The sequence below is a fragment of the Python bivittatus genome, unplaced genomic scaffold (assembly GCF_059951505.1).
Source record: "Python bivittatus isolate LINGU-HERP-01145 unplaced genomic scaffold, Pbiv_v1 ctg000530_np1212, whole genome shotgun sequence".
Taxonomy (NCBI): Eukaryota; Metazoa; Chordata; class Lepidosauria; order Squamata; family Pythonidae; genus Python; species Python bivittatus.
The window spans coordinates 2,488,615-2,516,382 of NW_028277085.1; the positions used below are offsets into that span (position 1 = coordinate 2,488,615).

The 27,768-nt window shown below is 41.8% G+C and overlaps 1 protein-coding gene across 1 annotated transcript in view; it reads left to right on the top strand.

The window, feature by feature from the left end:
* The window catches only part of THSD4 (thrombospondin type 1 domain containing 4), a 190,670-nt gene that overhangs the window by 68,447 nt on the left and 94,455 nt on the right, over positions 1–27,768 (top strand). The window contains exon 7 of the mRNA XM_088148354.1: positions 11,051–11,187. Within this exon, the coding sequence (XP_088004480.1) occupies positions 11,051–11,187 (137 nt within the window). The remainder of the gene's footprint in view (positions 1–11,050; positions 11,188–27,768) is intronic.

Here is a 27,768-nt window from a genome sequence, read left to right on the forward strand (position 1 = left end):
CATCTCAGTGCAAAAAGAGGAGACAGTGCAGTGGCTTGGTTAAAGTGTTGGAGTGGAGAGAGCCAGCTTCAAATCTACCCTCAGCCTGGAAGGTCACCATCCAAGGCTTCATCATCTAAGGCACTTCCATCCAAACCAGCTGTATTTGAGTATTGTTTCTCATTCAGTAGCCATGAAGGTGTCTCCTTTCACCTCTGGCCAAAGCAAATTTGTCTATCTGCTCTACGACCTGGTTGTTCTTTGATTTGGTCACCTCTTGCAAAACTCTTTGGATCTCAGCCTTTCAACGCTGTATCCAAGCTCTTCCAAGATTCTCCAAGGCCAAAAGTCAATTTTTTAAAAAGAAGGAAAGAAACATTGCCGGGGTTTTAAAATTTACTTTTGTGAGAAGACTAAGCCCAAGAGGTTTCAGCTCTCCCTGTACAGTTCAGAATGGATAGTCTCCTCCGTTTACATCAAGGCTGTTGAGCATAGCTTTAATGCTTTGGAGCAATTATTTTAAAAAGAACCTGAAAAGAAAAATGTTGCTAAAGAAATTTGGAAGGATTATGAAACCCTGAGATATCCCTATGCAGAAGGTCCCTTTGGGGCAACATGGTGATCAGAAGCTGCTGCTGTCTTCAAACCATGTAGCATATTGTTTGCCAAGTTGAGTGATCCAGATCTGTCCTTTTGGAAGGGAATATTCAGACTGTTTGGAAGTATTTAGAGGGCAAATAAGAAAAGAATTCATTGACTGTTTGACCCCCCACTTCACCAATAACTTCAATGTACATAATCGTGAGTGTTACATTCAAAAATGGTCCCAGACTGGAGTACCAGATAAGATTTCTCAGATGGAAAATTCAGAGCTAATGGAACAACAGCGTAGACCTAGTGAATCATGTTTCAGGAGAAGAAAGTTAAGGTCACCCAATACACAATCATCGTGGGTCTTATTTGGTTTTGGTGTAGGATGTTGTATGAACCTAGGCACTATGGTTTACAATCCAGGATCTGTATTTTAGCCTGTTGCATAAACCCACCCATGGTTTTGCTTCATGTGTGTACCTCCTTGGGATACTAATTAAGAAGACAGTACCTCTGTTTTAGTATTACTGATAGCCTGATTCTCCCCCTCTCTAATGAACCAGGGTTCCTTGGAAGCCACGTGCAGGTTGTTACTGGGACTGTGCTCATATTACACGGTTACCCATGGTTAGCTTAGCCATGGTGAGTTCACTCGAGACGCTAGGCAAAAATATGGTTGAAACGTGGTTCAGTCTTTTGTACAAAGCCAGAGCATGTGAGCTAGATTTTTGTTCTTCCTTTTCAATAAATCTGAACAAGCTTATCAAGCTTAGTGTCATCAGTGGCTTTCAAAATGTTCAGTCCCAACTTTGGAAGGCATTTTGCCTTCCTGCGGCTTTTCTTCGTCACAGCCCTGCCTGATCATATATTTTCATGGCTTTGCAACTGCCCAAGATCAGAAGGCTTCCTGGGGCAAGAGAGAACCATCATGTTTGATGAATTAACTTTGTCTTTGGTCCAGCGACTGCTCTCTGCCTATTAATAAAATTCTGGTTTTGGTTATCTCATTATAGCTAGATGTATTTCTTAAGGATCTTACCAGCGGCCAGCCTGATAAATTTTTTTTTTTAAAAATCAGATCCTGCGAGCCAACAGAAGAAGGGCGGGGGCGGGGGGGAGACAGGGAAATCACTGTTGTTTGGGAACCGTGGACATGTAAAGATTCATGAAAAGATTGGAGCAGAGTGCTGGCAATTATATTCAAGCAATATTTAACTTTTATTCATGTGCTTTCAGCAACTCGCTTGCTTACATATTGCTTTCTCAAGTGTGGTGAGGATACAGTATGTTGGGCTACCCCCCTTTAAACTTGTTTTACAGAGGCAGATTGCAAAGGATCCAAGCTGTCCTTCAAAAGAATAAATATATTAGGCTTATTCAGGATATTACAATCTTACTTTTCAGCCTAAAAGCCCTAAAAGTCCTTCACAACGTAAGTTGAAACTATTTATGGCATCGTTCACATATAAGTATGGCTTGTTTAACCATGGTTTACTGAATAAGCCATAGTTCTCTGGCTTCTCACACAGGGTGAAGCTATAAACAGTGGTTTAGAAACCACCTTGGCTGAGTCCTTATAACAACTATTTCAACCATAAAGTTTTAATCAGCTTAATCCAAAGCTTAGCTTATCATAATCATCACTACTACAACAGTAGTGATAGCAACCCATGGTAAAATAAGAAGAGAAGCAGGATTAGTTTAACTGAAGACACAGCATACAAAGCAAAGGGGACTGGGAGGGATAAAGGAAAAAGAGAACTTGGGGACCAGTTCTTAACTTGTGGTGGTTTCTGTAATTCAATAATCAGTCAATCCATCATGGTGGATCCCTCTTTCAGTTCAACTTCTCTCTAGCACTTGATAAAGCACTTGGTAGAGCAGCCATGATGGCCTTGGAAAAGATATTCAAATGCCATGACGTGTCTGTACCTACAAAGATCAGAATCATCTCACCATGGGGTTCCCTGTGACACTCTATGGAAGAGAAAGTTGGACTTTAAAGAAGCAGGATAGGAAGAGTCTTGACACCTTTGAACTTTGGTGTTGGAGAAGACTGCTGAGAATACCATGAACAGCCAAGAAAACAAACTGATGGATCATCAAACAATCAGCCCAGAGTCCTCACTTGAGACATAAATGACCAGGCTCAAATTATCTACTTTGGACACATTATGCAAAGATGGAGCTCTCTGGAGAAGGTAGGATGTTAGGAAAGGTAGAAGGAAACAGAAGAAGAGGACAACCAGCATCAATGTGGACAGACTCAGTTACAATGGTGATGAGTGCATCATTGGGAGACCTGAAAGAACAGGTTAGGGATAGATCATCATGGAGAAAATCTATCTATGTGGTTGCTAGGAGTTGAAAACAACTTGAGGGCACATAATCAGTCTGCTCTCTTGCATTCTGCTGCTGTCCTCTTTTTCTTTTTCCTACATGCAGATACGATCATGCCTGTTTGCTCATTTTGATGTCTTGGTTATCTGTCCCTTTTCACCTTCCATTAAAAAAAACCTGTTGCTTTTCTTGTGCTGCTTCTCCTAATCTCCCGTCTACTATGATTCCTCAATCCAATTCTGCATCTCCCTGCTTTTTATTGGCTTATTAAAGCCACCCTTTAGACACTCGTCCCTGCTCTTGCTCTTCTTGATAATCATCAATGGAATTCTTCACTCGTGGGTCTTCATTTAATTAAGTCTCCTCCTTGACTTTATGGAAGAAAGCTCATCTCTCTGAGCTGCTCCTCAGTGGGGCTTTCTCTTCCTCTGTTGGAAGAGAAGATCCGAGATGATGCGCAGTTCTCAAGTCCTTGCTCTGTGGGAACAAATTCTGAGGCTCAACCCCGGCACTGAAACGTTTCTGGGAAGTGAGAAGAAGAAACAGCCTTTTCTGTTTGCTTGAAGGCTCCGACCACTTGGAGTGCACAGAACTGGAGTAGCAAAATTGATGCTGCATCTTTGAAAACCAAGGATGTCTATGAGATACTTCTTGCATTTGCAATTTTGCAAATGAAGCCCTTTTTGAACGAGACGTCTTTCTCAAGGCTTTCATCCCAATCCCATCCGTCCCAGGCCAGATTCCCTTTTCACTCCTCCTACCTTTTGATGCATTCAGACATTTCTGTTGGATTTCTCTGACATCCCTCAAAGTATTCCTTTTAATAATTTCATTTATAATTAGCGGCAAGATCAAAGGGCCGATCCTGGTGCCTCTGGCCTTTGTTCTTGGTCCCAAAGAAGGCAAGGCCAGGACCAAAATGTTGATGTAGCTAAGGAAAAAATGACATTTGATTTCATTTTGTTTACATGGCGTTAAAATGACATGAAAACCAGTGCTGGAGAGTGACGCTTCCCCATGCCTTGAATAATTTCCCTCCCTCTGAAAAATTACAGCAGAGCAGTAAATTTTAGAGGGGCCCAGGAGCTGCATCTAAGACTTTGTGGATTGTAATTTTAGCTTGTTCTCCTCTCAGGACCAGCAACAATAACAGCCCCACCTGTTCATGGCACTCGCCCCGTTTGGAGCTACCTCTCCATTGTTTCATAGGCGTGTTGCAGCCCGCACAAGATAATTGTACCCTGTCCTTCCAAACTGTTTGGAGCCAAGCCATACAAAATGCATCTTTGATCTCCTTTCTTTTTAACATCCCTGTTGTCAATGAATGGCGAGAGTTGGGTACTCTCTAGAAAGCCTGTTTCTGCAGCTAATGCGGCAGCAGAGAAGTGAAAGCCTTGTGGTCTCCTGAGGGATTTCCAGAGACTGTAGCATCTTGGCCTTCTTTTTCATGCTGATGAGCCAGGCTGCCGGCCTGCTGCTGCATTTCGTAACTTTAGTGGCAGTTTCTTTTGCGGAGAAACCTGCAAGAGCCAGAAGTGGGTGAAGATGAATCGTCGTCCCAGATGAGAGCGTGGAATGTTCCCTTCAGTTCTACGAGCTTCAACCTGACAATATCTTTCCCCCTCTCTTCTCTTCTGACGAGTTTTTCTCTGACTCAGCCATGATGTCATTGGAGAGGCGCATTCCAAAAGACTGTACCTGAGGCAGAAAGCTTTTTCTAATCTGCAGATCTTTCAGGGAAGATTAGAAGTTGCACTGGGAGGTAAACTGAGGCCATCTTGGCACCCTGTGTTTTGTAAGCGCTTACCTGCATTTCTCTTTTGTCTGTTATGGTGTCCTCTTACTTGCAGGTTGAGCTCTTGTGGTATCAGACAAAGGGGAAGATTCCAGCTTCCGATTTTCAGGAAACTTTCTGGTTTTCATGTCCTCCAGGAGATTTTTGTTGGGTGAGAGTGGAAGTTCTGCAGAGCTAGTTGCAAACTTTATACACTGATCTGTAGAAGAATGTAAGTTCTTTAGACAAAGTTATTATACATGAGATCCATAATGGAAGCAGTTATGGTCTCAGTAACATGGCGACCCTTCTTGGCTTCCTCCTTACAACCCACATGGAGAATTATTACACTGCTATGTACAGGTAGTCCTTGACTTATGACCACAACTGGGACTGGAACTTCCATTGCTAAGTGTTGTGGTCTATAAGTGAGTCATGCCAGATTTTACAACCTTTTATGCCGCTGTCATTAAGCGAATCACCATGGTTGATAAGCAAATCCGGCTTCCCCCACTGACTTTGCTTGTCGGAAGCCCCCTGGGAAGGTCACAAATGATGATCATGTGACCCCAGATGCTGCAACTGTTGTAAATACATGCCAGTTGCCAAGTGCCCAAATTTTGATTATGTGACTGTGGGGATGCTGCAATGGTCGTAAGTGCGAGGACTGGTCGTAAGTCACTTTTTTCATGCTGTTGTAATTTTGAACACTCATTAAACAAATGGTCGTAAATTGAGGACAGCCTGTATTTCTTTTATACAGTGTTGTCTGCAGATGAATGTGGAACTACAAGCTATGTCATGTTCACCAGCTTCTTTGATGACATGAAAGGCTGTTAGACAAATTCATAGAGGAGGACAGGTCTATCTAAGTCAACTGATTCTGGTGGCTAGAGATGACATCTCCATGAACAGGGGCAGCCTACTTTTCAAAGACAAGCTACTGGAGAGCACAAGAATGGTTGTTCTTTTAACTCCTGCTTGTGAGCTTCCTAGAAGATTGTGTGAAAGAGGATCCGTTCATACAGTCAGATAGATCTGTACAACTCAGCACCTTAGCGTTCATGCAAAAACTAGAGTGAGAAATTCTTGATGTTCTACATATTGATTAGACCCTGTTTCCCACAGTCTCAGCCACCATAGCCAATTGTGGAGGATATTGAGAGTTGCCGTTCTGCCCCACCAAGAGGGAAGCAGATTTCCCAGTTTTGGTTTAGGAAATGGTATGTTTGTGAGTGAGGATAAGCCTTGGTTCAGTTTTCATTTGAAGATTTGTTTATGTTGGTACCTTGCCATGGGATCCTGTGTGCGCTCTGTCCTGGCCACTTAATCACCACCACTTAATAAAACTACATTCATATGGAACTCTTATCATGAGGAATAAATATAAAGACAGACTGGGTGGAACTGGGTGACTGCTGGGTGGAAACACTTCCTTCCCATAAACTGTGGGGAAAGTTATATAAATATAAGTTGATGAAAATGAAACTTAAATTTATTCATGCCCAATTCATGGAGAACTCTAGAACTGCATGGACTTGTGGAGACCCCCAGTGGACATTTAGTGTAAAGGAAAATGGCTTCTGTGGTTTGTTCCCCCGTCCTTTTAGAACACTGTCCCCCCCTTTTTTTTTTCATTTAAGCCTCCCCAAATAATTTCTGTTGTCCCCTGGCCTCATCTGGCCTCTTTCATAACCTCAAAACCCCATAAAACAAAAAACCAAAAGAGTTTCTGATTGACAAATATTGGGAATTTGTGGTTCATTAATGGAAACCCCAAATTTGCTATCTGAGGCATGTCACAAAATGCTGGGAAAGGTGGAAGGAAAGAGAAGAAGTGGACTACCAGGAGCAAGGTGGATGGATGCACTGTTGGAAGACCTGAGGGAACAAGTTGAGGATAGATCCTCCTGGAGAAAATCTACCTTATTTATTTATTTATTTATTTATTTATTTATTTATTTATTTATTTATTTATTAAATTCGTATGGCCACCCATCTCACTGACCGTGACTCTGGCTGGCATACAACCAACACTTACAGCAATGTCACAGCTGTTAAAATCTATGTGGTCACTAACAGTCAGCGCCAACTTAATGAGACATAATCAGTCAATCAGTGTAGAGATCCAGCTCCCTATTATGCTGGGAAAGGTGGAAGGAAAGAGAAGAGGATGACCAGCAGCAAGATGGATGGACTCAGTTACAGCTGCAATGGGTACACCCTTGGAAGACCTGAAGAACTAGGTTGGGGACAGATAGTCATGGAGAAAATCTACCTATGTGGTTGTTAGGAGTCAACAATGACTTGATAGAACATAATAAATCAATTAACTTTGTAACTAACTACCTAGTGCATCATATCTGGTTTCCAGTCTCTACAAAATGACAGTTGATTGAGGAGTTAGTACTGAGTAGTTAAGGTGCTTTGAAGATGAAGGGGGAAAAAAACCTCATAAAATGTAGGGAAAGCAAAGAAAATCTGATCTCATCTTCCTTCCAACTAAGCCATACTGTGATCTGACGGTAGAGTTGCCATTGAATCCCACTAACACAATGGGATCCTTTATATGCCTCCTCAGAAGGAAGTCCTATTAAATTCAGTAGGTTTTATTCCAGACTGAAAGAGCCTGAGTTTTATCTATGCAAACGCTTGGTGACTTTATGATGAGGGATGAAAATAGTTTAAATACAGTACCAAGAGGAAGAAATTCGGTCAGAAGAAAAATGAAATGAAATCGAGGAGGGGGAAGCCTCCATAAAATTGTTTGTTTATTGAGATTCTCTGAGCAAAGAAGCTTCATGTTCAGGCCTAATAAGGAGAAAATATCTAAATGCCATGAAATAAAAACAGAGCAAAACAAGGACAAGTCCTCCAACTGAAATCGGTAATTTTAGATGCATGCTTGGTTGAAACATCTATTTAATGGTTTTTAATGTGTGCATTCTATTAATGGAATGCTCTTAAAAACAGTAAACAAATGGCATGTTACTGAATCACTCCCATAAACTCTTAATAATCAGCTGTGGTGCTCTTTCAGTGGTATGCAGTTGGACTGAGTGATGGGTTAAGGGTAGAGAGATGTCAACCTTTTGCCCTGGACAAATCAGAAAGACTTTCCCATAGACTTGAAGATTTATATGACCTGAAGAGAAACCAGGATCAGCGTTGCAGATAAATTGAGCCAAAGGAGATTAGTAAGGATCAGCGATTTATGAAACATAATTTCATGTCCCATCTAATATTATCTCAAGAGACAGATTGAAGACAAGGAATATGAGAAGCTGTTGGCTCAGAAAATTCCCAAAGAAGAGAATGGGTCTCTTAAGGGATAGTTTAACCTGTGATTTCCCTGCAAGGCAGGGCTAAATAATATTTTTATATCCAGGGCTAGATTCTTTCCAGGATAATCTTTTGGGGGGCCTCACTGAGCATAGGGGTGGAAAGGGTAGGCCCAAAGCCAGAATTGGGCATGGAAACTTCATCTCACTCACTCATACCTTCCTCCTTTTTCTGACTCCATTGTCTCTCTCCAAGTTGCCAGTTTCAGGGACGGGATCTACTGGTGTTTGCAGAGTCTGAACAGATCTCTTCAAAAGGAAATTTGCTATTAGGTCAAGGGCAGACTGTCCATCCCACTAAAAGGGGAGTGACAAAGTCTTGTAGCATTTGCTTGAGAAATATCTGTATCCCCCAACTCTGAGACCTCTAATTCTTTAATCGGCTTGAACATTGGATGTGAGGGTGTTCTGGCTGTGACATCAATCACCCCATTGATCACCAGGATTGATTTGGCTGCTTGCCCAGGGTGCAGTCCCTTACCACTCCCTCTTTCCTGAAGTTACACACTTGGTGGAAAAGGATGACTATCCCACATAGGAGGAATATAGTGTTCTCTGTTCAAGAAATGGTTAGCTAATTTATTGATGGAGGCTATCCACGGTGGGTGAGAGTGAACATTTTATGATCCTGTGGTTATGATCTTGGTGATCCAAATCTGTTTTTTCCTCATTGGCCAATACACAACTGCTTTCATTTGTTTAAATCATGTCATAGATAGAAGATAGATAGATAGATAGATAGATAGATAGATAGATAGATAGATAGATAGATAGATAGATAGATGGATGGATGGATGGATGGATGGATGGATGGATGGATGGATGGATGACAGATGACAGATAGATGGATAGATATGATAGAGCATCATAGCCCAGTGACATGGAAGATGGTTCTGTTTTAATCTTCAAGGAAAAAGAACCATAAAAGTGTGATATCTGCAGTAAGGAATAGCTACAGTGATGTCCTTCATTTTGTCTGGCTTCTTCTCTCTTTATCCCATGATGGAAAATGGCGCAACCCCTCTTGATGTTAGGGAGAAGGTCCTGGGAGCAATCGGTTGTTATGTTTAACTACAATTTGCAGCAAAAAGAGCCCTTGAAGAGATTCTAAACAGATATGGAAAAATGTGTTTTTTTAACATTAGAACTGCCTAATTAAATTGGCAGCATCGAAATTGAGTTTAGGAATGGATAACGGTCCTCTCTCATCTGACTTTGCTTCAAAGGTTGTAAAATTAACCCAGCCTGGGTTTCTGTCCAAAAGAAGTAGGGTCAACTGCCAAAAGTGAATTCAGTGTGGTGAGAACAAGCATGTTCTTCACTGCATGTGTTAGAATCCATCACAAGATATCTCAAAACTATCTATGGGGGGGGGGGATTTGTGTACACAACCCCTCCTTAATAAGTGTGATGAAGATAGGTTTTGGGCTTAGTCTACTGCTGGGCTTTTCAAGAAAGCTGCCTACACAAAAATTTTATATCAAGAAAATAAATTGATTACAAAACATAAAACGTTCATATTAAGAAAATAGAAACATGTGTGCGGGCAGAAATTGAACACATGAATGCAAGAACAGGAGGTAGTGAACTGAAATTTGGGAAGAAAAAAAATGAATTCAAGTAAAATCAGATGCCCTCATCCTTTGCTTTTAAACAACTGTTGGCTGCTTATATTGTTAGCGGTAGATGTGAAATTGGTAATATGGGATTACAGAACAGTTTAACCTCTTTGACGCTTTGTCATTTCTTTCATCATTCAAATCCTGACCACTATATCGTTGCAAATGAGCCCATGAAGGAACCTGGCCAAGCAGTAGCCAAGCTGCTTCCAGGCAAGTTCTGATGAGGACCAGATTCCTCTTTTCTTTCCTCTCTCTCTTTTTTTAAATTCTGCAATTTCCTGAGCCAGCACTTAATGCAAACACAGCCAAAAGCAGAGAGATCTCACGCTCAGTTTTGATTTGGAGAAAATCAACCTAATAGAAAATATCTGGGTTATGCTGGAAACGTTGACATCAGGAATAGTTTCACTTACTTGTATGGGGATCAGATGGACCACTTTCTATTTCATACCCCTTACTGTACTTGACAAGATTGCCACAAAACCTGGCTTTCCAGATTCAGCCCAGACTCCCTCAGCCCAGAGGGCCCCCCTCCATTTCCCCATCGCTAGCATTTAAAAAGAAAACTCAATAGTCCTCCCATCCTCCCATCTCCTTTCCTCCTTCTTCCATTACGAGGCCCTTGGCAAAGAGAAGAGGTTTAGCACCAGTTTGCTCCAGAACCCATCCAGCTGTTTCTAAAACTTAAAGGAAAGAGAGAAATAAGAGAAGTCACTACTGCTAGTGAGGGTTGGGAAGGAGGTGAAAATGTTACAGGAGTGGACCAGTCAGGCATCCTGCCAACATGTTCATGGTTGCTTCAAGAAATGTTCAAGAGAGCATTTTATAGGACCAGCTTGATCCTGATGGGTCAGGGATAGATAGGATAACTTGGAGTCCTCCAGATGTCTTGGAGTTCAATTCCCATAAATTCCATTCCAGTGTGGCCAATGGCAAGAGAGTATGGAGACTGTGGTCCAACAATCTGAAGGATCCCAGGCTGTAGTCATCTGACACAGGATACCCAGAAGCAAAGGAAGGTGGTTCCCTGTCTCCAGAGTTGCCAAAATAGCAGGTTGTGGGGCAGGAGAAAAACTTGGTTTGTTCCCATGCAGTGTTATCAGCAGACATACCACAAACATATACAGTTTGGTTTGCTTATCTGAGCTGAATCATTGCTGCAATGCGGAGAGTTGATTCAGTTTGGAGATCTGGTTGAACTGCATTTGATCTGAAGTCCCAGTTGAGCCCTTGCATAGATCCTGGTCCTGGACACTTCCTCCTAAAACGTAATTTGCTACCTGGTGCAACAGCTTCATTCTGCTAATGGTAGGACTGGCCCAATTAAGCAATGTTGAGAGGATTTTGGAAAGTATTTGTGCTTGCAATTTGTCCTACTTTTACCCTTTCTGCCTTCCTTTCAGTGAAGGGCAATCAGAAATGTGAACTTAACTGCCGAGCTGTAGGCTATCGATTCTACGTGAGACAAGCGGAAAAGGTCATTGATGGGACACCATGCGATCAAAATGGAACCTCCATCTGCGTGTCGGGACAATGCAAGGTAGGAACGACGCCAACCTTGAGAGTGGATGTTTCCTCTTCTATGTGATTGCTGTGGATTTATATAACCAAAAAAAAGGAGAAAAAAACAACAGGAATGTAAATATTTTCTGTATATTCCTTTGGACTGCTTTTTATAGATAAACACAATCTTTTTCTTTAAGTCTAGCTTTGTCTTCTGTCCTCTTGCTTGTCCACATCTGGAGAGTATCAGACATGTTCTTGGAAGTTATTTTTAGCAATTCAAAGCATAGTTGGAAGCTTGAATGGTCTTTGTAGATGAGAGATATGGCTGGCGTTCAGATTATTTATTAAGGCATCTTTTGATATAAAGCTGAAGGCCAGAAGATTGTTGATGTTTTGATCCAAACAGAGTACATGTAATGCCCAAAGGCCAACTTCACAATATGGCCATAGTGCACATCGGAAATGCTTGCTGGAGGAGAAGATACGAACATGGAAAGAAAGCTTATAACCATTTACTCGCATATTTGAGAGTAAGCCTCAGTTGGATTTATGTCAGAATATACATGTAGAGATTGTGCTGTAAAACCAAGGAAACATGTTTGTGTGCATAAACTATCACATACCCTTTTAACACTCTCATTTACAGATGTTCTTCACGTTTGTTTATACTAAGTCAGAGCTCTGAAAAAATAGCCATTTTGGCCTCCTCTCTGCAGATAACACCCTGAATAGCGTTTAGGTTCAAATCTTTGGAGCACAAGGAAAGCCCTGAGTCTGTCTCGGGCTCTTGACCTATCAAGCCCAGCCTTCTGGGCCCAACTGGGTGCATTTTGGAAACTCATCAGCATGGACCAAAGGGTACAAGTCCTCTTTCCCTGTTGATTTCCAGCAACCAGTATGGAAGGTAGTGGTCAACAACCACAAATATTCACAGTCATTTGTTTCATGATTCCCCATGAACATCCTGTCCCCTTGGCTGTCATCAGCACAACTGCTGGTAGTAAATCTCACACTCAAACTACATGGTGTGTAAATATGTATTTCCTTCTATTAGTCCCGAATTGCCCTGCATACCATTTCAATGGATAACCCTGACTTCTAACTTTGTAGAGAGTGTGAAAAATGTCTCTCTTCATATTATCTATGTCATGCTTTTAAAAGACCTTTGTAGTGTGTGGCCCCACACTTTGAGAAAAGAGAAGGAGGTTCTTGAAAGCCAACTTGATTTTGCATGCAGATAAGTAGATATTATGAGTCTGTCGTATCTGGTCCTTCTCTTTCAACTCTATTTGCACAGTCATCATACCTGCAGTCAGTATGTGAAAAAGAAAGCTTTTAATGTCCAGGTGTGGTTTCCTTTTAAGACTACAATGGAGGCCTTGTGCATATAGACTGAGTTGTGTGTGATTCATGGAGAAATTAGGTACTGTGCCAAATCAGTGTGCTAAAATCAGAGGTGGAGTAGGTACAATTTTTTTCTTCTTCCATAATTTTATCCTGCAACTGTTGGGTAAGAAACCTTTTGAACTTGTTGACTTAAGCAAAAAGTAGATTGGACCTGTTATCACTCGACCTGAGTTTCTCGCCTCACTCTGCCTGTGACCCTTGTTCAATTCTGCTTTGCATCCTAAGTGGGATTTCATCCCTTTCTTGAAGGAAAGACCACAGATGGATGGTAAAGTTTTCAGATTCATGGCATTTCCAGTTGTTTCAGTTTCTTGGGATGGACAACGAGAAGAACAGGACAGAAAGTTGAATAAATATTCTACTGCAATTTCTTACATTCCCCTTATTGAAGGGTTATGCTTTGGGATGAAAAAAATGAGAGTTGTCATGTTAACCTACTGAGGTTGCTTCCACTTGATTACCAGAACTTTTTTTTTTACTGAGATGATCTCAGTGTTCACTAGACGGTTTTCAGATAAAAAATGACATGCTGTTGATCTGCACTTCTTGGGGTTTGGAACATCAGTTGAACATCTGTTGGATGAAACAAATTTGCCTCCCTGAGGACTCTCTTCTCTTAAGTGTTGATGCTGCTGATTGTTTTTCAGAAAGTTTTCCAGGAACTTGATTCAATTCTTACTACAATTCATACTACATTGGTAGCTGTCATTTAGTGTCTGATGGAATGAGATTTGGCATTCATCTCCACTTGTAAACGGGAAGGGGACCCTTCCCTTGGCCTTCCCCATTTTTTTAAACCAACTCAGAGAGGCAATGTGAGAATATGAATTTCATCATTAGGGTCTGGAAGAGGTTCTGTGGCTCTACAGTGTGCAAACGTTTCCTATCGTATTCTGATGATTTTTTGTCTTCAGTGTTGCATTTATGGCTGATTGTGTCAGAAAGCATTTGTGGACTCCGCTTGGCATCCTGGTACTTTTGAGGAATGCAACTGGATTAGGGAACGATGCCGTGACAAGTCTTCCTTTGTTGTTTCTTCATCCTTTCTTGACATAATCACTGAGATTTCCTTTCTTTTCTCAAAGTCCATCTTCTTAATGCTTATTCTGGGAAGGGTGATATGGTGGGGAACTTTAGGGATCCTGGAGTAGCTTCTGCTAACACCAACTGCAACCTTAAGAACTTTTGGACCATTTTCACATTGCTCTGGAGAGAGATGCAAAGCTTGGTGTACAAACGCTTGTGGTGTTTTCTATTCAGCTGTTGCTTTCAAGAAGGCAGAATATGGTTTTCTTCATACTATGGTGAGAAAACAGTTTATTACATTCTAAAGAACTGCCATTAAGAAGAAATATTCTACTACAATTCAAAGCTAAAATGAAAATGCTGCTGATTGCAGTAGAAAGTGGTCGGTTGCATCTGAGCATAGTTTGAAAACGAATGGGTTGGTTCCTTACAAGTATGAATGGATTCCACTTAATAAAATAACATTTTCTTGAAAAGTCACATTTGAAAGTACTCTGCAGTATGATATAAGGGACTGCAGAGAGAGAGTGTGTATTGGCAGAAATTGCTGAATCTCTTTATTCGGGCATAAATATTTTTCATTTGCACTCGGTTTCCCTTGGGTCCAATTCAATGAGTTTACAAAGAAGGAAGTTATAGTTCTTGGTTTGTAGACTTTGAAAATTGTTTGGAAGACGTATGTTCCACCAGTGAGTTTAATAGGCCTTCAGTGCCATCTGGTGGGTGATTTGTCATGGTCCTATAATGCCACCAAGGATCATACAAAAACTGTTGATTTGAAGTGACTGGGGAAGCAGAGAGCAAAATGTAAGAAGAGAGGTAAGAAATAATGAATAATAAGTAAATAAGAAACCACTGACCGACTAAATTTAGGCTAATTCAGCCACTGATGAGGTATCATCTGTGAGATTGTGCTACAGTGAACGCTTTCTTATTAGGGGAAAAAAAGAAGGCATGCATTTTGCATCATTATACAGAATTGCTCGGATGCTTAGATGCTCAACCACACAGTGGCGCCAGACTCAAAATAATCCAGAAGTTTCTGATCCTTTTCAAGACATTTCTCCGGGTGGAAGGCTGCCCAACCCTTAAGAAATCTCGCTCTCATTCTGTATCCTTGAGCAGCATCCGCACCCCAAAGTTATCATCTTATTCTGCCACTGATTTGAAAACAACAAAAAAAAAATGACTTGTTTTCTCTGTCGGGTGAGCCGATGATCCCTAAGCACCCCGTTGCCCCCAATATTTCATTAAAGGTGTCTCTTCTAAAGCCGTGCAAAACCGAGTGGATCTTCTTGCCAGCAGAACTTTAATTTAATTTTTACCAATAAGGACCCTCAGGAAATGGGGAGGTAGTCCACTTCCACCACTGCTGGAGAAGCCACTTGTGGGATCGTGCCTCAACCCAGTCTCTAGGGAACCTATATTAGAGCACTCATCAAATTATCTGAATAAATGGGAGAAAGAAACCCAAATGCACGATCCATCGTGTTTCATGATCCAAGGGAGGCCAGACTGTAGATGCTATCAAGCTTGGAAGGTTCTTCATAGAAATGAGGAGATGGCTTCCTCCTAAGAATCTTGAATAGTTGTTGATCTGAGGCAGCCAAAGAGGAAATGTTGCAAGCTGTGAGGTTGTTGTTGCAATTTTCAGAAGAAAATGGCTCTACCTAGCTAGTATCTGTCCTACTTTTTTTTTTTGCTTGAGAAGTTAAGTATCATAAATGGTGAAATGGCGAGAAATGAATGCTTTGATTCCAGTCGTATTAAAACAGGCTGTGTGTTCCAGCAGAGGCTGTCTTTGTAAGGGAATTGTGTTCTTTCTTTTAATTTGAAAACATTTCAGGCTGTTTTACTGAATGAATACTTCTTTGTGGCTGGGTAGGTAATGCTATCGAACAAACAGTGCCCAGATTTTTTTTGATTTTTTTTTTTACTGCTTTGAAACTTGACCTCCCGTGTGGTCAAATAAACTCAGATTTCAGTATAAAGAGGAACTTGTAAGTATTATTGAATTTGCAGTTCTGCAACATTTATGCCCAGTCATAATTACACCTCAGACAGAGGCGCCCACAATTCTGGTGGAAAATGCAGTAGTTGGTGTGGTTGCAAAAGGAAACTTCATAGTCCATTAAAAGCATAACATGTTGACTTTTAGTATCCACTGGAAATAACTGTTAGGTTTTCTGTATATTAACAGTGGTGAATACCCTATTAGGTAGGTAGAGATGTCACCTTCTAATGTGGAACAGGAATGGCAGTGTGGCAGAATAAACAAGAAATATAAATGTTGTAATTTTTGATGCTACTTCTTGGAGATCCATAGATTGACAAATGGGGTTGCCACCGGGTCCCATTGATATAACCCTCTTGTTCAAGGTTTCTCAACCTTTGCAACTTTAAGACATGTGGGCTTCAACTCCCAGAACTCCCCAGCCAGCATATGCTAGCTGGGGAATTCTGGGAGTTGAAGTCTACACGTCTTAAAGTTGCAAAGGTTGAGAAACACTGCTCTTGATGATCTCTTTAGTTGTCTTCTCTTGATGTTTTTCACCTTCTTGTAAGCTGCTCAGAGCTGTTTAGCTGGTGGCAGCCTTAGAAATCTAACTGACAGAGAGATGGAAAGATAGAAGGGCAGTGTGGGCATTTTCATGACTCCATGTGGTATGTATTGATGTGGAACAGGTTGGAGAATTGAAACGTTCTGATGTTACTGAAGCATGGGCTCAATTTTGAGTCTTTTCTTTTGACATGTAGGTGTCAGCCCTGTAAGATAGACCAAACTAAGAAACCAGTGCCATGTAGGTCAGGATTACCTTTATTGTAACAGCTATAGTAACAGAATGGGCTTCCCCCTCCCTCTCTTTATCTCTGTGTGAACTCGGCAGGGCTTGTCTGAGATGTTATCTCAAATTACTTTTTTGACCCCGGCTCAGGCCCCGTTTATCCGACAGTTGCCTTGGTGGCGGCTCTTCCTCCTGTTCTTCAAGGCCATTCCCTCTTCCCTCTATAGTAGGTAGACCTTGCTCTGGGAAATGTTGGGGCCGAAACATCAGGTTGAGAGTCAGCAAATGAATCAACACATGTAGAATCGTGGCCTTGGAGCAAACTCAACTGGGATGCCATGATGGAACGGAATATCTGATGGGGCCGAGACGTTATCACATCGCCTTGCAGACAAGTCCCCCCTTTCAGCTAGCCTTGCACAGAATGCAAGATCCCATAAAGCATTCTTCCCTAACCATTCCCCCTTTCAGATTCTCTTGATGTTTGGGGTTGAGGAACTCTGAGAACCAACCATTCCCACTCCAGCTCCTCTGCACTTCATAGGATGAGAAAAATGGCTGGAGGGTAAGCCCTGATGCCGGGTCTTCCAGGCTGACAGTCACAACGGCTGCTGGGCAGTATTTAATTTTAATTCAGCTTGGCTGCCGTTTTTACAGACTCCTGTGTGGTATAAATTGGAAGCATACGCAAGGCAACAATGGGCTGCAACCCAAGATCTGCTTTTGGTTAGACTTGGAATGGAAAAAATTTGCCTGGCCATCTTCGTCTCCTTCTTCTCAGGGCAGTGCCAGCCCTGGGAAGGAGAGCAGCAAGTTGGCAAGCTGCTAGGATAATCGAAACTAGAGATGGCAAAGGAGAGAGGGCCACACTGATGATTCCCACCACAATACCATTCTGTTCTTTGTAGTCTAGGGGAGATGTTTCTCTTCTCATCTTCTTTCTTCTAGCTCAGTTTAGTCTACGTTGGAGCTATGCATAAATACTTGAACAGGTGGGTTGCCTGTAGGAAAAGCTTTCTATTTCTTTTTCCAACGCTAATGTCAAGCACGGAGTCCTTTGCGCAGTTGGAAAATGGAAAACCCGTTCTGCAAAGGCCGCAGGTCCTAATATGTCCTATTATTTAAGGCTAGGGTTTCCTGTCCTCCTTCCTCCTAAAATGCCACTGGGGTAGCGTGCAAAACAAAGAGGACAACAAAACAATAGGAAAATACAAAGGCCCGATGGTGAAATCACCGTAAAAGGTTTACAACAATAAGAAAATCCCTGAAAACAATGGAGCAGGCTAAATGAAAAAGATGTGTTTGAAAGCCACAAAGTGGGGCCGGGGGCAATGTAGAGGGCTCCTTAATTTTGGGCTGACACAAAAGGAAAACCCTTTCTTGCAGCCGGATGAGCTTTTCTTGCTGTTCAGTTCTTTCAGCTTCAGGGTACGTTGAGCTTAAGAACATGCCCCAAACCACAGCTGAGTTACTGCAAATTTCAAATTCTCAACGAGGGAATTCTTCCACCGTAGCCTTACCTGGCCTTCATTGCAAGAGACATGCTGTGAAAAAAAGAAGAAAAAAACCGAATTGGAAGGTGGACAGACCCCAGGCTGAAGGTCACCATAAGGCATCTATCAGTGGCTTCTGCAAAATCTGTCTCCAAGATCTGCTTTCAGCTCTGCTTTCTTTCCTCCTCCTGCCACCATCCTTGGGGAATTAGGAACAGGGGCTTGGCGTAGGGTTAGGGTTAGGGTTAGGACATGGGGAAGTAGGAGCTGAGTTATGATGTTGGAAGGGAAATCCTTTCCTCTGCATGAACTCTTCTCCATCCCATCAAGAGCCAGCCAAAATTGTAAAGAGGAATGCAGGGGTAGATGGCATAGAAAACAATGCATTGGCAGGTTTGACATGCCCTAGTTGGTTTCATCATGGTTTATTGAGAAAGCCAGTACAACTGGGTTTGCACCATGTACTAAGTGGTAAAACTTGGTTTATGAACAAGGAAGGCCAGATTCCCACAACACGAAGCCAAATAAATTATGTGAGGTTAGCACATCCTGGGAGCTGGGTCACTCTTGCGGGTTGTGATGTTGTGATGCACCACTTTTCAATGCCTGGGTTGTGAATTTTATTGAATGGATGTAGCATTCTCCGGTATGGAATACCATGTGTTTATCTCTCGTTCTCTGTCTCAGCTGCATGCCTACATTCTTCTTTTATAAATGGCTCTTCTCATTTATATTTTACATGGAATACATGCAACAATGTTTTATTACCATCCTGGTAGAAAACCCTCACCTTTCTTCCCCATTTGGAACAAATGTATGTTCCAAGAAAAACCAAACATTAAATTAATTTGGGCTGTGTTTGCTGGGGGTGCATGGATACAAATTTGGTAAGTAAATAAGTGAGTAAGTAAGTGAGTAATGTTGTCACGAACCTCTGCTCTCTCTCTCTCTTTCTCTGTGTGTGTGTTTTTATGAGCATGCTGGATGGAAATCTTTAGCAAGCTCCTTTCCCCTTACTTTTAGAAATTAACCAGTTCTGCACCCTGAGATGAAAGAGGAAAGGGGTAAGACTGGTTGCATACCTTCTGTTTTCCAGGAAGCTGTAGCTATCTGGATTTTCAATGCTACATTCCTCAAACCCCCGTTTCGGACATCAGCTGATGTCTTGGGCTTCTCTTGCCTGTCATTTTGTCCTTCTGATGCACCAAAACTCACCGAGGCTCAAGAGAACCCTTCTCGTCTCTTCCATGTAGTTAGAATGAGTAAGGTTGGGGCAGTTCATTCTGTGACCCCTCTAGAATATAAAGTGACTGTTCATTAGGAACAAAATATCCCATTAAGGAACAAAGCTGAAACCCGAACTTTTAGAATACATCTTAGAATAGCTTCTGTCTACTAGCCCACTATGTGTCTGGTGGGTTGGGGGGTCTTCTGGCTAATGAGACCAAGGTTTGCCCTGGAAAATGCAGCTGGTGGGGTTATGATGGCTGGGATCAAGACAAGTGAAGTCCAACATGCACAGAATATCCCATGCATAAATAAACCTGAGTCCTTGTGTACAGAGTGCAAATATCTGTTTACTTTCAGCTTCTGGATGAGCTTCACCCATTTCATCCTCACCATTTACACTATATTCCAATTTTAACAAGGTGTGCTTGATTTTCTCACACTAGGAAAGGGCATTTTAAATTCCCCCAGGCAGAAGGCAAAACAAGTATTCATGGGAAAGATCTGGTATTTAGTTAGGCACAACTGTGAGCAACCCAAGGTGCATGTATGTGGCTGCTTTCCATGAAGAACAAACCAGGAATCAATTGCACAGTCAATGCGTGTTGATGAATGCATCCTTAGGACCTGTAGCTCCTGACAAAATATAGCGTTTTCCTGCCAACATGTGTCTCCATTAGTATAAAGACAGCATGAAAGTGTCATTTTCCCAATGGCAATGAAGTCTTTGAGCACCATTCCTTAAAACTGCCACTAAGCAAAGATTCCTGTTATGAGAATGCTCACGATCCCCAAGTTTTCTACATCTGACTGATTTTCACAACAAAGCGTGCAAAAGGATTTGAGAAGAATAGACAGACAGAATATCATGTTAACATCCCTGGCAGATTTAACCAATAATTTATGGCATTCAACAATAATAAACTCAGTACAGTATGAGCAAAAAGGTAATTAGAAAACACGAACACCCAGCAATTAATTGCCCCTCTTCGAAATGATTCATTTCATAAACATAATTAATTAGAACTAAACAGCAAGAAATCATCATAGTAGAAAAGCTAGTAAATAACCAGAATGTTTCTTCTAGGGATTGCCACGCAATCCGTTTCTTTATATGTGATTTGGAGATGAGATCCTTTTCAAAATAATCATTGTCTAAACCCTTTCCCACCAGCTACCTCCACAAGATCGTGAAGACACGGTTAATATTTCTCTGATAAATGAAACCTGAATAATATCTATTGTGTTTCACAAGAAAGCACGATGCTCTATGAAACCCAAATTCCATTGGAGTCTTTCAAACTACAGAACAGTTCAAAAAAAAGGTTGCATAGGATTTTCTTTTCCCCTTAAGAATTCTCTTGCCAGAGTCTAGTCTCATCCTTAAGGCTATTATGGTTAAAAGGCCAGAAACAGCTGGCAGTGAAAAACATGTCAGTCAAAAATACACCATCATGAAAACAAAGTCTGTTGTAGCACGTAGAAGTAATAATATGTGGATTCTGCCTAGGCCCCTCTCAAAAATATATATGAAACAGTCCCTTTTGGGATGCTGCCCCCAAATAAATTAACAAATAAATGTGGAGGCTGTTTTGTATTTTTACCCTGGAAAACCCACAGGTATAAAGCTGGCAGTGAAAAACATGTCAGTCAAAAATATAAAATCAATCTGTCAGAAAAATTGATGGGACTGAATGACACAGGTGGACTTGTACATGCGGACTAACCGGCCAAACTCCAGATTAGGAGTTGGGCTTCCATCTTGGGGGAGTCCTTTCTCTCCAACTGGCTCTAGAACAGGGGCTTTAATCTGGAGTCCACAAATCCCATGGGTCCCTTGGGGTTCATGGATAGATTTCAGGGAGTCTGTGAACTGGGACGGGAAAAAAACGTGCAACTTTATTTTCAGCAACCTCCAACTGAAATTTAGCTTTTCATTCGGTAATGAATATAGGCCGTTAATGGCCTCCAGACTCCACAAATGTTTGTTAACTTCAATAAACCTCACTATCTAAAATGATTGGGATTACTTTGTGATATTTTGATAACTGTATTTGAGCATAATTGGATTGATGTGTTTTATTTTATGCACTGAGATGTTTTTCTAGGAGGGATCTATAGGTTTCACTATACAGCAGGAGTCTGGGGGACTGGTCTGAAGCTGCCATAACTAAAGATGAAGTGGGCACGTAAGCAGAGAGGATGAAAGGCCTTGTCTAAAAGACCCCTTCGGGGAGGTAGATAAGAAGGAAACAAGTTGTTAAGGAGACAAAGGAAAAATGTCACCTGGAGCAGACAAAGGAAGCTGGGCCTGCTTACATGGAAAAAACCCCAGTCCCAGCTAATCAACAAAGCAAGAACTTTTGGGGATGAAAAGGGGTCCTGAAGCCTGCCCAGTCCTTGAGTTGTCTTAGTTGAGAAGGACGTGGGTAAGTGGGGATGAGTGTCTGCACACGTGTATGAGAATGAGCAAGTGTACCTTGTAACCAGTAAAGTGGTTTACTAACCTGTTGTGCCAACTTCGGTTGAAAGTGATTTGTGTGTATCCCTAATTATCTCCCGGCTGTTGACCAGGGCTGTGTGTCTTGTCTGCTCAAGCCACACCTATCTGGAAAACCCAGGTAGAAAGCAAGGGGGGTCTATATGATCTGCGTGCCTCAACAGTCTGTGAATGTGTGAGTGAGTGACCATAAGCAGAACCTGGGAGCATGTGTAACAAGTCTGTAGAGTTCACCAGCCTCCCAAAGAACCCCTGCCCTAGAATAAGATCAGAGAGGGTGCTGTCTTCATGGCCATGCTGACCAGTGAGAGACAACATTGCCCTGAGGTCTTTTTACCCCCCACTATTGGGAGTTTTAGCAGCAGGGCTGTGGTGCACTACAGCCATAATGGGATCACCAACCCATGAATCAAGAAGCATACCTCAAGTAATGGATGGACAAATGGTTTCATCTCAAGAAGGTGGATGGACAAATGGTTTCATGATCCCTCTTTTCTGACAGTTGTCTGGAAAAGCTCCTAAGAGACAGGTCCCAGTACAGGTCCATCATTCTGACCACTTTCCAAGTCCCAGGCAAAGACATCTGAGATCTCCTTCTAACTTGACTTTCCTCCGTCACCCTGAGGATGGGTTCTCCTCAAATTCTACCAAGGCTTCTCCCTCACATGCCTTGCATTTCCCTCAGAAGAAAAGTGCTAACCTCCTCTGCTCCGTGCCACCATTTTCCTTTTTAATTAGCATCTCCCCTTTCAACGATGCCTAGATTATTTACTGTACAATCAAAACATCCAAATGACTCAACACTCCAGTGGCCCACCTGTGTCCCTTTCCACTGCATCTGTGTGAGACCTGCAGGAAATCTCTTTGTGGCGAAGCTAGCCAAGTTAGAAACACCAGCGCTCTCTTAAATATTAACATGGCTTCTCTGCTCCAACCTGACTGCAGAGAAAGAATCTGACTGAGACAGAGGTGCTGGACACATCTTGAAGAAGGTGCTTTTCCAGGTTTTTGTGGGGTTTTTTGGTTCTGAGGGTTGGAGTGGAGAGAAATTGTATTCCTCTCATGGTTGTCAATATGGACCTGCTAAGTGGAAAACGAAACCATCTTGGATCAAGGAACAAAAACCCCTGGGTGGAATATTTAACTTTTGTCATGTTGCTGTGGGACCATTTCCTCAGATTGTCCATTTTTAGAATAGATACCTTATGTGAAGTTTGGCTTCTAGGCAATGCATACAATGTTTTGGTTCCGGTGCCAAATGAGAAATGGAGAACATGTGCAAACGTTAAAATAATGTCCCATTCGCAGCATGGATGTGAAGCATATAGAATTTTACATAGGAGAAAGTCTAGACAAACAAAGATTTGGCACTAACTTTTTAGATGGGGGTGGGTGGGATTGGGTCAGGAAAATGAGAAGGTCAACAAGTATTCCTTGGCCGTTGAGCAGAAAGAACAAGGTTGTTTGGAAAGTGAGAATAATTCAAATATGTAATTGAACCTGCCCAGAACAAATATATGTAGCTTTCCAAAGGCTTTGACTTTGTGTCCCCCCCACCCTTTGAGTGAGGGTGGGGGGACACAATAGAAGAGAAATGGCCCTAAAGTTTGGCTTCTTCTTGATTTCTTTTTTTTTAAAGGTATGTTCAGTCTGTCTTGACACATCCATTTTGTTCTTTACGTTGTTTAAAAAAATTCTAAAAATCACACTATCAAATCTTGCTGGTGGAGTTTGTGAATGTAGGGTCTGGGGCAGGGGGTCTCTGCAGCCCAGGGCTGATGATCTGCCCTCCATCCTTCTGTAACTCAGTTTCTGCTCTTCCCTGTGTCAAATGTTTGCTTGCTGAGGGTGGCTTTAAATAAAAGGAAACTGTCTGGCTCCCTTCATGAGAATTGGGTGAGGATCATTCAAATCATAAAAAAAAAAGAAAGGGAAAGGTTTGATGTTTTCCACATTACATGGGCCATTAAGCCATATTAATGAGTTTGAAGAACTGCAGAGAGGAATCTCCTGAGCATCACTTGTGAAAATAACCCTAAATGCATTCTGGAGACCAATATTAATAACCTGTTATGTGGTGCTTTTTGCTTTTCCCCAAGTTCCATAGCCAATTTCCACACACATGTCCCCAAACTCCAAATTCTCCATTGTAATTTGGGGAAAATTAAAATGTTCACCTACTCAAACCAGGGACTGTGTTTCATAAGCAGCTAGGAGGCAGTTTAAGAATAGTATCTGGTTTTATTTATCTCAAACGATCCATATTTCCCAAAGCAGCACCTGGTGGCCTCTTTTTACCCTGATGGGAATGTTTTTCTGCCTTTAACTTAGGTACAAAGAACAGGACTTTCCCCCATCACCAATCTAGATTAGAATGGATTGGAGAGGTGTTTGCTGTTGTTTATGGATTGTTTATCATTTTTTTAAACTTATTTTTACATTCTTTTTCTCTAGAACTCCATCTCTTCTTGCATCTGCGCAGCAAGTGATGATGGAGGTGAGGCTAAGATAATGACCTTCCGAAGGTCACCCAGATCATTTCATAATCACTTGGGGACTTGCATCTGGTATAATTCAGGACACCTTCTCTGCAACATTGAGATAGTTCATTTAATATTGTTTTTTGAGAGATCTCCCTTTCCTTGGCCAAGGCAGCGCTCATCAACGATTTTGACCCCAGCTTGTCCAGATCTTTGAATCTGGCCCTCTCTCTCCGGGAACTGCTGGGTGACACAGAGCACACGGTGGTTTTTCTGCAATTGGATGTGCAGTTCCACGCCTCCTTTCTCTGTTTTAACATTCCTCTTTAAAGATTGTGGTTGCATGAGGCTCTCCTTTCCTCTGCTTTCCCCCAGGAGCTAATTCTGTTTCACAAAGGTTCTTCCCAAAGGAAGTTGGGGAAATGATTTACAAGGAACAGGAAAATTAGGGCAATCCCACCAGGCTGCCGTACACGTACATCAACAAGACAAGCGCTCGTGGTGTAGTGGTTAAAGGCACCGGGCTAAAAGATGGGAGGCCGTGAGTCCTGCCTTAGTCATGGAAGCCAGCTGGTGAACACGAGTCTGTGCTTCTCTCTGTCAGCCTGACTGACGGCTGATTGCGTATCTTTTCAAAGGATGAATATGAATATATATGCGGAGTGAATGAATAAATATGAATGAATGAATAAATGAATACATATCCATGGAGTGAGCTAGAAGGATAAGAACTCCTGGTCAATTCCATTGTTCTCCTCCCTTAAGATGAAATGCTTGTCCCCGTCTCTTTCTTTGGGGACATGACCTCAACTCTTTTCATCACTCCATTAGTTCTGCTAAATGAGAAAAGGAGGGTCATCTCTGAAATAAACAAGCAAGTTGAAACTTAAAAATCTATTTATTTTTCCCATAGATAGTTCATTTTTTCCTTTTGCCTACCTTTTCAAACCCAAGCAGCTGAATGGTTTTGAGTCTGATTTTAACTTGTTGAAAACCGAGCTAAGATGATGAGAGGGCTGGGAGATGCTCAGAAAGCCTTGGGGAGCTTCAGTGTTCCCGATTAAGGGGGCACTCTTTCGTTCAAAGTCTCTGTGAAAAGGGGCAGGGTTTTGAACACATGGTCACAGCTCCCATCTTGACCTTTCTGAACCTTCCCCACCCCAAGGATGCCCCTGGTGAATATGTCAGTGATGCAAAGAGTTGAGGTTATGACACATATGTGGATACAAACAAGATTTTCTGGTTTATTTCTTGGGATTTGGGGAAATGGAAGTTCTGGACTTTTTCTTCATTTTTTGTGTGTTTACCTCTCCAAAAGGCCAGAAGTGATATCACCTTTTTTTGGCAATTGTAACCAGAAGGGTTGGGGATGTGAAAAGGGAAGGGAAGGAAGAGGAGAAGAAGGAGAAGGAGAGAAGAGGGAAGAGGGAAGGGAAGGGAGGGAAGAGGAGAAGAAGGAGAAAGAGGAGAAAGAGGGAAGAGGGAAGAGGGAAGGGAAGGGAAGGAAGAGGAGAAGAAGGAGAAGGAGAAGGAGAAGAAGGAGAAGGAGAAGGAGAAGAAGGAGAAGGAGGAAAGAGGGAAGAGGGAAGGGAAGGGAAGGGAAGGGAAGGGAAGGGAAGGGAAGGGAAGGGAAGGGAAGGGAAGGGAAGCCCTTATTTTAAAGAAGTTGCAAGTTGTACACTTTTCAAATTGAAGACGTTCAATTAAAAAATAGCTCTACCAAGAAGAGAAGGGCTCTTGGCTGCTCTGCAACAAGAAAGTGATTTTACTCAGTTTTACTCTGCAGCCAAGCAAATGTCTGGGTTTCTCATAGCACTTGCTTCAGGAAGGGTAACCATTTAAATTTTTTTTTATACTTAAGATACCCTGTGGCTGCGTGCCAACATTACAATAAAAAAATTAAAAAGGGATAGAATAACTTTTCCCTGCACATAAATTAGGCCATTCACTTAATAGGGGGGTGGTGAAGTTTAGCATCTAATTAGTGGCTTCACCTCTGGTTGCTGGATTTTGGAATAAGCTGGAACAGCCCCAAAACATGTATTCAGGATACATGGGAATAATAAAAAAAAAACCCCTCTGTTCCCAACACTGGAATTGTTACTTGCTCCTTTGGTGTCTGAGGCCAGATGCTTTTCAGCACATCAAATTCATAAGTGCTAGAAACTTGCTGTGAACGGTGAAAGAAAAAAAAAGTTGGTTTTTTCCCCCCTTATCTTCTGCGCTCAGAATCATGCTGCACGCTCCTCTTAGAAATGAAAGTTTAAGCATCTGCGTTGCACCAATGGCAGTTTACCATAGTTAAACAATTTGACCACTGAGATGCCATTGTGAGGAGAAACTGAAGGTTCATTCTTAAATACAAACACTCCTTTGAAGAGTTGCAGCCTTAACAGTCTTTCAGTCTGCAAACATTACTATTTTCAGTTTTCTTAAAAGGATATAGTTTACTCCAGAGCTGGATCCCAACCAATCCAAACTGATCCATGTAACTGTAGGAAAAAGCTGATTTTCTGCATTAAAAATGCTCCTGGAAGCAATAATGCCTCCAGTAGACTGGGAAATTTGCATTGCAACAACCGAGGAAACTTTGGGTATTGATGAGGAAACAAAGTTGAAGATGGTGAAGAAAAAGAACAAACGGCTTTTGAATTACAGAAACACGTTATACAGGTAGTCCCTGTTTAGCGACCACAACTGGGACTGGCCACTTCACCGTTAAGTGAAGCAGTCGCTATGTGAAACCGTGACTGTGCTTATGATCTGACCAGCTTTCCTTTGCTTTGCAAACCTTCGAAGGTCATCAATGCGAGGATTGGTCGCAAAGTGACTTTTTCATCACCATCGTAACTGCGAACAGTTGCTAAACAAGGCAGTCACTAAATGAGTATGGCCTGTAAATTTGTAGCTGGGTGGTGAATCACATCTGAGCCATAGTTTGTTTTACTATTTTATTAGTGAGTACTCCCAATTGGGTGAGTTGGTGCACTGAGCAATAAACTATGGCTTACAAACTACAATAACTGAATTTGCACAATGTGCTAAGCCAAAACCCAATAAACCACATTTTATCATAGCAATTTCCTTCTCCTGTCATATATAAAAACATATTACTAACAACGTTTGGAAATCTTAGGGGGGTTATACCCAGGAAAGCAAAAAGTCACAGGAGCAAAGTTGGCTGCTCTTTGTTTGTAAAAAAAAATTCCTAAAATAAATTGGGATGGCTGAAGTTTTAGCAGTGATTATATTCCTGGAATCCAGAGTTTCTGCTGCCATAAGGCCTTATAATTCTGCCTGCTCCAAAACAAAAAAAGGTGATGAAAATGAAACAAATCCAGGAGAACAGCAGCAACAACGGACGCTTTGTTTTCTGTCTAGCAACAAGGTGGGGGCAGTTTTTAACCTACAAAACAACAAAGGAAGGAATCTCTTCGTTTTCTACTGACATTACCTTTTCAAAGTCTCTTCCATCCATTCTAATCCTGCAGGAAAAAGATGGGCCTATTTTTTTTTTTTTCCTCCCTTCTGGCTTTGAAAGGAATAATTTGCATGGGAAAGATCGTCTCTCACTGGCTGTCGGAAATCCTCGCTTCTCGGAAGTGTTTGAAGATATGATTTGTCGGACACACAGTATGAATGCAAACGCCGGGACAACAATGCGCGAGCAGAAAGATTCCAAGGCAGACAGGGAGA